At 35.7% G+C, this 10,633-nt stretch overlaps 2 protein-coding genes and 1 non-coding gene across 3 annotated transcripts; 2 read left to right on the forward strand and 1 right to left on the reverse strand.

Annotated features, from left to right (window-relative positions):
- Positions 1-2,882: 2,882 nt before the first annotated feature.
- LOC142544293 (uncharacterized) lies at positions 2,883-3,709 on the forward strand. Its single transcript, XM_075651356.1, has one exon. The coding sequence runs from the start codon at positions 2,950-2,952 to the stop codon at positions 3,517-3,519; it is 570 nt and encodes a 189-aa protein (XP_075507471.1). The 5' UTR covers positions 2,883-2,949; the 3' UTR covers positions 3,520-3,709.
- A 4,806-nt stretch (positions 3,710-8,515) lies between these two features.
- LOC142509795 (uncharacterized) lies at positions 8,516-10,141 on the forward strand. The gene has a single exon (XM_075619586.1). The coding sequence runs from the start codon at positions 8,516-8,518 to the stop codon at positions 10,139-10,141; it is 1,626 nt and encodes a 541-aa protein (XP_075475701.1).
- LOC142521429 (small nucleolar RNA R71) lies at positions 8,921-9,027 on the reverse strand. The gene has a single exon (XR_012814186.1). It is a non-coding gene; the product is annotated as a small nucleolar RNA R71 (small nucleolar RNA).
- Positions 10,142-10,633: the final 492 nt, after the last annotated feature.

Raw genomic sequence — 10,633 nt, forward strand, 5'->3', positions numbered from 1 at the left:
TTTCGTATCAGCTCTATTTGATGGATCAATCTACGTATAACCATGGTACCGGCGGCTGTCGGACAACAGTGACAGTTTTATCCATCCACTGTGCCTAGGTCTCATCATCATCGTACACATGTATCGTAAGTCACAACCAACTCTCATCCTTCAAAAACATCAACATTTTCATCACTTAACAAAAATCATACATATACGTAATTTTCCTTAAAACCAAACATGCAAGTATGTTGTTCATTAATTTCATAAAAATCATATACGTGAAGCAAAAACATTTAAATAAAACATTTCAAATTGTGCTCAGGGCGCTGCAAGGACAAAATCTCGACTCATGTGCAAAATGACCAATTTGCCAGTGAAAACCCAAAATGACCAGTTTATCCCTAGACCTCAAAATTTTGACCTGAAGGCAACCAGGCTTAAATCACAATTCAAAGATTCCTAATCAAGCCTTGTACGACCCAACCAAACCTTCATTAAACTCGGTCATAACGTCGTAACGATACCTCGATCAATATAACAGCATTAGAACCAAAGCTTCTTACCCTCTGCACTAGCACCTAGGCACCTGCACCGAGGCGCTGCGGCGCTTGATTAGCGCCTAGACGCCTGGTATCAGCGCTGCGGCGCTACTAGGTGCGAAGCGCAGGAGCTGCGGCGCTCAAAATGCAACGCCGCGGCGCTAACCCTGCGCGACCAAAATACTAAGAAGCCATATTCTACCCTGTTCTCATCCCACTCAAACCAGCCTTGAACAACTTAATCCTAGCCCATCACTGGACCCTCCTAGACCTACTTAACCAAGGACCCATGCACGCTGCACGAGAGATCCACTCATCACAAGCCATGAAATCCAATCACCTAACCCCAACTAGCGGCTAGCCTCTTCGATCTCCCTTCCACTCGATCCTAGCCATGATGGGTCTCCCTGGACCACGGCTTGGACCCACCAGGGTCCGACCACGCCCTGGTTCGGCCCTGCATGACCGAGCCCTCAAAAGTCCTCCAAATAGTTAAAATTTACGTACCAGTTAAAAATATATCCCGGTGGGTAAAAATACCCAGCCAATGCCCATTTTCAAAAATCATACTTAAAACACCTAATATTAAATAATTAAAAATAATTATTCTATAAAAATATTTTTCCTGAATATCCTCGGTCTCCGATCCTCGTTCGAACGTGAAATGCAACTTAAATCCTAATGCATGAAAATTTAAAATAATCACGAAATAAATCTTAGCCATGCATTGATTATGCATTAAATGCATAAAATCATTTAACACATAATTTAAATAAAAACACTAGATTGCATGTATTCAGGTTACGTCGTTTAAAGTTTCCTGAACCTTACACTCAAGTTCGAGCGGCCTTTATCCTTATTTTAGGCGGCTGAATCGACTAGAAACGAATTTAAAATATACAGTATTTACAAATGAGTTTCAAAATTGAATTACGATTCATTTGTATTAACGTATAATCAAGGACTTTATTTATGCTGATTGCATGAGTATATAGATAAAGTAAAATGAAACTATAAAAAATTAAATTATATTAAAATAAAGATTGTTAATTACAACTGAGTCGAAAATTTCTTAGTCGTTGGCTTGAAAGACATATACACTAACCAAAAAAGGCCATGATTCTTAAAGAGACGAGAAAAATAAAAACACGAAAAAAATAAACTTTATAGAAAACTAAAACAGCAAAAAAAAATTTAAATATACACAAAAATAAAATAAATTGGTCTATCTGGATTTGCGTTCATCTGATTGATCACAATCCAATAAATTGGTCTTTATCACATATTCGTTCTGATTTTCACCAAGTTCTGAAAACAATATATATCAATAATATCCAATGGAAAAACCGATTAAATGAGCAAAAGATAGAGAGTCAATTTATTATATTAAACCCAAAACCAAATTGTAGTCGAGTAAAAAACAAAAAACGACCAATTATACTTATAAATTAAATGTTTGATAGAAGTGGTGTATTTGTGGGTATAGTATTAAATAATTGAATAAATATGAAATTGGTGACTTCTTTAATTTGTCGCCTCACACTCCCAACTGCAACACAAATGTTGACGTCATTTCCCCCTCTGCCAACTGCTACTTCCCTTCCTTAATTACTATCCTTAAATTTACAACTAGTTCGTGTTCATTTCTCGAGGTTCCCGTTTTTGCCCCTTCCCTTAAATTGTCCCTCAACTTTCACAAAGTTCAAACTACTAAATAAAAAAATCTGTGTAATTCTTTTATCCATAATATTTGGGTGAAATTTATGCCGCTTCCGATGTTTCTAGCAAAAAATCTGATTCACACAAATTAAGATATAATTTATTAGTAACACGAAAGCAGATGTCTTTCAAGGCGAATAAATATTTGCTTATTTCATAGTAGAATTTCACGACCTTCCAAATTTATAAAGTAAAATTTACTAAAATTCAAACTCCGATTCAATGATCATAAACTTTTAAAATTGAACTCTACAATGAAAATACCTTCACCATGAAAACTCCACTCCATCTCGATCAGATTCCTAATTTTAGATGCTAAACTAATTCTACACAACTCGTTATCAAAATTACACGAAATTCCCTTAAAAAAATATACAAACTGAAATATTTAATAGAGTTGGTATTTAGATTACATTATTTTTTTATTTACACTTCATTTGTAAATAATTTTGACACATATTTTACATATAAAATTAAATATAGATAAACAAAATAGAATATTAATATTAACTCCATATATTTAATTATTAAAAAATTTAACTCATCATAAATACAGGAACAAAGAAGGGGTATTTTAGAATTTACACAAAAAAGGCAATGCGAAAGTTGCCATACTCTCAACTATATATGTATAGACCACTCGACACACAACTCTCAATCAATCTTCCTTCCACCGAAGAGTCAACTTCAAGGATATCGAACCCAAAAAATGTCTCTGATAACAGATGAACTGCGAGCAAGCGCGTCGGAACTCTACCACGGCCACGACGTATGCTCAGAGAAATCCAAGTTCTTGCTCACGGAAGTCGGCCTGCCCAACGGTCTCCTTCCCCTGCAAGACATCGAGGAGTGCGGCTACATCAAAGATACGGGCTTTGTGTGGCTCATACAGAAGAAGAAATGCGAGCACAAGTTCGAGAAAATCGGGAAACCCGTGCAGTACGCGAGAGAGGTGACAGCCTACGTTGAGCCAAACAAGATCAAGAAACTCACGGGGGTCAAAGCTAAGGAGCTTCTTCTTTGGATCAATCTGAGTGAGATCTCTGTCGACGATCCACCCACGGGGAAGATCACGTTCAGAACTCCAGCGGGGCTGTTTCGGACCTTCCCCACGTCGGCGTTTGAGATAGAGGGGGCGGAGAAGCAGCAGAAGGTGGGGGTATTGGAGGGGAAGGGGATGGCCAAGGAGCCGGAGGTGGTGAAGGTTGGCGGGGAAGTGAACGCGGATGCTGCGGTGGAAGTGAACCAGGCTGCTCCGGTGGAACTGAAGGAGGCGTAAGGGCTGATCGATGGGGCAGGTGTTGTGTGGAATTTGGAAAATGGTATCGGCGCCTTGATCAACATGGGAATATGTATAATCCACCATTTTAATGAATTTTATTTTAATTAAAATTATTATCAATATATATATCTTGGTTTTTTATGTTTTGAATTGACAATATTTGTTGATTTGGAGTTTGTAATGCTTCTCTCTCTTCTTCTTCTTTTTTTTAATTTGATTTGATTTTCAATTTTCACGTATATTTGTATTATCGTGAAACTTGATAATTTCATTTTGCCAAAATTCCATATTAGCAAGATCAATCAGCATTTATATATTTCATTGAAAAAATTAAAAAGAAATAATTATTTGTAACTGGTATTTCTGCATAAATTCAAAAATAAAAGGAAAAATAAATTTGAGTCAAATAAACATGAATTTATTTTTCTTTTTACTATTATTATCGTGATCTAATAATTGAGTGAGTAGTCATATTGCACCGATATATGTCTTGTAGAGAGTCAAATTTGCTCCCACCGATCACGTCTAAATTCAATTCCTATCTTCCTAGCACTTCTAGGTATACGCGTGTGTGACATGGCATACTTATTATCTTATTAAAACATTTTTTAAAATAAAATTTAGTGAAAATAATTTTTTTGGTTATATATGTTTCTATTTTTATGATTTTGGATGTTATTAAACTTCACTTTTAATTTGTTATATTTATTTTTGATCATTTTAATTTTCTTCTAACGTAACATCGATACAGTTGATTTTATTCGTCTACTCAAAGTGATAAAAAAATGTTGTTTTTATTAAAAATTATTATGTTAAAGAATTGAAGTACGAAAATATTGGACAGATTCATAAGCGTATTATTTTAACCATTATTATTTGTAATATTTATAATACAATATATTTTTAGTAATAGTCAAATTTTACTATATTTTTTTTTTGGAGATACTCTTATCAAAATAAAACGATAGCCAAAATACAGAAAATAATCCAAAGCTCAAAGAAAAATTTAATTTAATCAGTAAACTAAGAAAACAAAATGTAAATACACAAATTAAATAAATAAAATCTATTTAAAGATATATTTATTTTAGAATAACTTTCATTATATAAAGGGAAAAAAACATTACGATTAATATCCATTATGTCAAGAAAAAATATTATAAATAAATGCGATGTGTATCGTTAGAAACTAATTACAGCAATAGTAGTTATTGTTTGTTTGTTTTTTTTTTACTAAATTAGTCTCAACTTTTATACTTCATTTGTGAATCATACTTTGGACTCAAATTGTAGTAAATTTATAACACTGGGAAAATAACTTTATCGTTCAATAATTTGTCATATTTAAGATTTCCAGATCGTTAAGTATTTAAATTTTGATTTTGTTGCATGAGCTTTTAATAGCTAGCTATTTTTGTCTGATCTTTTAATATCCGGCTAATTTTGTCCGATTGCTAGAGTAGCATGAGAGACTTAAGAAAATTTTGACAATACATCAGTATTTTTTGATATCAAATCCTACAAAATATCACTCGGAGCCTAAAAAGTCAGAATTAATGCACTCAACCAAACTGTATATATTTAATTTAAAGATAAACTAGATAAATATCCTCAATTCAAGTTTCAATTTAAGATTTACTACCTAAGACATTAAAATTTAGTTTGAACTACCCAATTTTGACAAAGTGATAAAAAAATGGCCTTGATTTAATAACTGTGTCAAAAATAATATCAGAACAGAAATAAAATTATTTCAAATACATAATGTTTTTTATTATTGTGTAATTAAATGTTTGAGGATGATATTTTTCTAAAAACTTATGGATTGAACATATGTTCGAAATTAATTATTTACATGACATATTCCAGTACTTTGGAATATTTACAAGAGGTTCTAACCAAGGTTAGACATCAGAAGCAGATAGAAACATATCAGAATCCTAAGGTAAACTTATGATTCATAGTAATATGTTCCTAGTAATAGTCTCGGATTCATCTTAAAATGACCCTCTCTTTTTCCCTTTAAAATTTTACTAATTTTTTTAATATATATAAGCATGATTTCGAAAATCCACCATTTAAATTTAACATTTCATAAATCAAAATACTTTAACATATTAAAATCTCAAATGCATAAAAATCCCTAAATCGTCAATTAATCAAAAATCCTACATCGACCTTTAACAAAATCAACTAACATCAAAATAAAGCATAAAAGAATATCTTTAATAAATCATAAACAAAAATCTTGAAATCTACTATCAATCTAATGCGAAAAAGAAATGTCTCTCATGAGTGTATTGCCTGCCTCGATCAACTCAAGTGTCAGCGCCTCCCTCGTTATCATCACTTACAACTTTCAATCCTAGTGAGTCTAATGACTCAGCGCGTTCTAAACATGAGTAGCAAATAATATATATACAAGCACATGCATTAAAACATACTTTTATTTAAAATAGCATTTTTTATTATCATAAATAGATAATAAATCGTAAAATCATATAATCGTAAAACTGTCAGTCATTTATCATTTTGGGTGAAGTTTGATCCTTGAAAGTTACTAGCATTTATCATCTGGTCGACTGATCAGTCTTAGCTCACCATTGCACATTGGGATGTGCATTAGGCACCGACGTAAAAATAATGGAAATACGAATATCATTGGGTTCCTTATGGGGCCTCGTCCCGTAAACGGGCTCCCAGGCCTTCTCCCTCACGATAGGGGCCTTTTCCCTCACGATATTTCCTAAAAATCATATATTAAAAATATTTTGTCACAGTCAATTCACAGCCTTTAAAACATTTTTATTTCCATTTTATTTCATAATATATTATGACTTTCCAAAAATAGCATTTTTACATTAAAAATTGCAGAGCTTTACCATAATCTTAAAATTCTATATTTTCATCAAATTTATCATAATATATCTTTTAATGTGTGTTATGACCCTTCAGAACGCTGCCAAGCCTTTTCGTACTATCCAAATGTAAAATGACTGTTTTTTGCTCCTGAACAAAAAATTTCTCGTTTTTGACATTTTCTTATTTCCGTTAACTCTAGAGCGTCCCAGTAATTATTAAAGGTTAAATTAAATTTTAATATTTTTTATTTGGTTTAAATTCGAGGCTTTCGTTTTAATTCTTTAATTAGAAATTCGAATGAACGTTAAATTCTCGAATTATTTCAAACTTTGATATTTTCGTCCCAAATTTTAAACATAGACTTTTTATACATAAAATTACCCTCTTGAACCATGACTCGACCACCATGGACCTCGGTTCAAACAATTTTTCTTTTTAAGCCAAAACCGAACCCTAAGCTAACTCCATCGAGCCACTTTCATTTTTTTCTTGAACCATGGCCGAGTCACCTCGAGCCATCCCTTGACCAGACCTCCTAGGGACCCTACCGACCCCCCTGGACCACGCACTAGCCCCCAGCCCATGCATGACGCTCCTACGCATAAGTGATAAGTGCATTTTATGCACTTATATTATTCTTATACTTCATATAGATTGTTAGTCTTTTGGGCGGAATTACGCGCTTTTTGTTGTTTTTGGTGTGATTGCAGGTAGCTAGGTGCGGCCATGACATGGGCGTGAAAAATGAACCAAAATGGCGCTTAGTAGAAGAGATGTGAGCCAAGCATGCGCAACTAGGACAGAAAGATTGGCGCATATGCGCCCTCAAAGCCGCGCATATCAGTGAGACTCGCGCATATGAGCGAGCAATGCCCCAAGAAGTGAAATACCGAGAGCAGCAGCGCATATGCGCCGCTCATATGCGCGCGGCGCGTACATTCAGAAATAAATAGGCGTCGGCGTGTTTTTTTTGGGGGTTCCGAAATCTTTTTAGCACAGCCGTCACACCACTCGAGAGAAAGGAGAAAAAGTGAGAGCGCACGGATCACGGGACGCGAAGAACGGAGATAGAAGACGGTGAATCCGGACACGGAGAAGCACTTTCATCTCTCGCCAACACGTTCGTAATTCGGTTTCTTACTTTTACGTTTTTTTAATGATTACAAACAGGTTTTGTGGTGAATTAAATTCGAGTATGAACTAATTTTATTTTCTAGAGATTGATGTAGTCGTGGTTGAACCTATGTGAACGACGATTTGAATTTTCATTGAATTATTTCATCGTGTTTATTTGTGATTTCTTGTTTTTAATGCTTTTGAATTACTGGCCATAATTCGATTGATTACATAATTGAAATCTAACACTCGACAGAGGGGATTGAAATTAGGACAGAAGAAATCACATCGTTAGATATTTATAACGTGCAAAAGACGTATAACTCTGACGAATCCATAAAAGAACCTTGTTTACTTTTATTACGTGTTACGTAATTTTGAATAGACATATTAAAATCAGTAATAGGTAGTACATTTCTATTTAACACTCGATAGAGGGAATAGAAAATACTGTGAGTTCTTGGTTAATAACATGGTGCAATTTAATTAAATGTTAGTCAATGTTAATTTAGCATAGGGGAGACTCGACGAAATCATATCTCTAGATTTATTTCCTCAGTGAATTTTCTGCTGCGTGCTAGAATTACAGGAATTGTTATTTTAGTTGAATTGATTTTAAACCAACTATTTGATTCGTTTAAATAAAGTTGAGCTATGTCAATGGTGGTAATTAATATACAGTTTTAAATATTTACTCTTCGTGGGATCGATATCTGTACTCTAACCAGTACTAAAACTTGACACCGTATACTTGCGGTAGTGAAAATATTCAACAAGTTTTTGGCGCCGTTGCCGGGGAGTAAACTATTTAATTGCATATTGATATCACTACTAATTAGTCTTTACTTTAATTTAGACTTTATTTTATTTTATTTTAGTTACTTTGTTAATCTATAATCTTTTTGTTTTGCAGTGCATGCGAAGATTTCAAAATCCCGACTTGCTAATTTTTGATCCGGAAATCGAAAGAACTGCCAGGAGATTAAGGAAAGCAAGGAGAGACGAAATTAAAGCGATGGCTGAAAACAGAGATAATCAGAATGAGCTCCCAAGAGAGGTGCCAATCCGGGAACATTTCCGCCCAGTCATAAACGCTCACTACTCTGGAATAGCTCGTGGAACTATTGCTGCTAATAATTTTGATCTAAAGCCCGCACTCATCAACATGGTTCAACAGAACCAATTTGGAGGAGCAGCCACCGCAGATCCCCATCTTCACCTCAGAACTTTTCTGGAGATCACGGATACGGTAAAAATTAACGGTGTCTCTGACGAAATTATTCGATTGCGCCTGTTTCCGTTTTCTCTCAGGGATCATGCTAGGAGCTGGCTCCAATCTCTACCGCTGGGAAGTGTTACTACTTGGGCAGATTTGGTTACGAAGTTCCTGTCAAAATACTTTCCTCCTGCTAAATCTGCTCAGCTGAAAATAGATATCACCAACTTCAGGCAGAGAGAATTTGAAGTATTGTATGAGGCATGGGAGCGATACAAAGAATTACTCATGAAGTGCCCGAATCATGGCTATGCAAATTGGGTGCAGATTGAGTTATTTTATAATGGTTTAGATGGGCCAACTAGAGGGAATGTGGATGCAGCCGCCGGAGGTACTATTTTGTCTAAAACACCTGATGAGGCCTATGATTTGCTTGAACAGATGACCATCAACAGTTATCAGTGGCCAAGTGAAAGATCTGGATCAAGGAAACCTGCTGGAGTGTATGCTGTAGACCCGATCACATCACTTACTGCACAGGTTTCGGCATTGACCGCACAGATTGCAGCGATGAACAAGCCAGGCCAATCTACGTCTGATGTAGCATTGGTGACTGCTGAGGAAGAGCCAGTTGTGGAGGAAGCTCAGTACATCAACAATCGTGGCTTTGGAGGTTATCGAGGTAATCCTCCCCCTAATAGGTATCATCCAGGTTTGAGGAATCACGAGAATTTCTCCTATGCAAACAACAAGAACGTGTTGAATCCCACACCGGGGTTCAATACACAAAAAGGGGAAGGAAAGCCATCTTTTGAAGATCTAGTTGGCATATTTGTGACTGAGTCTGGGAAGAGAATGGCGAGAACTGAGTCTCGTCTTGATAACATGGAGACACACATGGGCAATATGGGTGCCACGATGAAGTCCTTGGAAACACAGATTGGGCAACTAGCCAATGCTTTAAAAGATCAGAATCGAGGACAGTTTCCCAGCAATACCGAGGTGAATCCTAGGGAACAGTGCAAAGCTGTCACACTGAGGAGTGGCAAGGAAATAGGGATACCAGAGCCTACTGAAGAAAGTGAGGAGATTACAGTTGAGGAAGATGAGGAAAAGAGTGCAAGTGTTGGGGAACAGAAAGTGGAGGAACCTAAGAAAGTGATTGAGCAGCAACCTTTACCTAAGGTAAATCTTCCATATCCACAGAGGTTCAAGAAGAAAGGACTAGATGATCAGTTTGCGAAGTTTCTGGAAATTTTCAAGAAAATACACATCAACATCCCATTTGCCGATGCATTGGAGCAAATGCCCAATTATGCTAAGTTTATCAAGGATGTGATGTTCAAAAAGAGGAAACTTCAAGAATTTGAGACCGTAAAGGTGACCGAAGAATGCAGTGCCATACTTCAAAGGAAATTACCATAGAAACTCAAAGATCCAGGGAGTTTTACTATTCCTTGTGTTATTGGTGGTTCTAGAGTAAATAGAGCTTTATGTGATTTGGGTGCTAGTATTAATTTAATGACTTTTTCTATTTACAGGACATTGGAACTTGGCGAGGTGAAACCTAGCACTATTACTTTGCAGCTGGCGGACAGATCACTTACCTATCCACGAGGGATAGTAGAGGATGTGCTGGTAAAGGTAGATAAATTCATATTTCCTGCTGATTTTGTCATCTTAGATATGGAAGAAGACCAGGAGACGCCACTTATCTTTGGACGGCCATTCCTAGCTACTGGAAACGCCTTGATTGATGTGCACAAGGGCAAGCTCACATTGAGAGTAGGTGGAGATGAAGTCGTGTTCAACATCTACAACACCATCAAGGGACCAAATGAGGTAAGTACTTGTAATAGCATTGATATAATTGATTCATGTGTATCTCATGTTGGTGCAGGTAGGATGACAAAGGAC

The sequence above is a fragment of the Primulina tabacum genome, chromosome 1 (genome assembly GCF_025594145.1).
Source record: "Primulina tabacum isolate GXHZ01 chromosome 1, ASM2559414v2, whole genome shotgun sequence".
In the NCBI taxonomy this organism is placed as follows: Eukaryota; Viridiplantae; Streptophyta; class Magnoliopsida; order Lamiales; family Gesneriaceae; genus Primulina; species Primulina tabacum.

Coding starts and splice junctions, on each gene's coding strand:
- LOC142544293 (XM_075651356.1), top strand. CDS start 2,950: ATGTCTCTGATAACAGATGAACTGCGAGCAAGCGCGTCGGAACTCTAC.
- LOC142509795 (XM_075619586.1), top strand. CDS start 8,516: ATGGCTGAAAACAGAGATAATCAGAATGAGCTCCCAAGAGAGGTGCCA.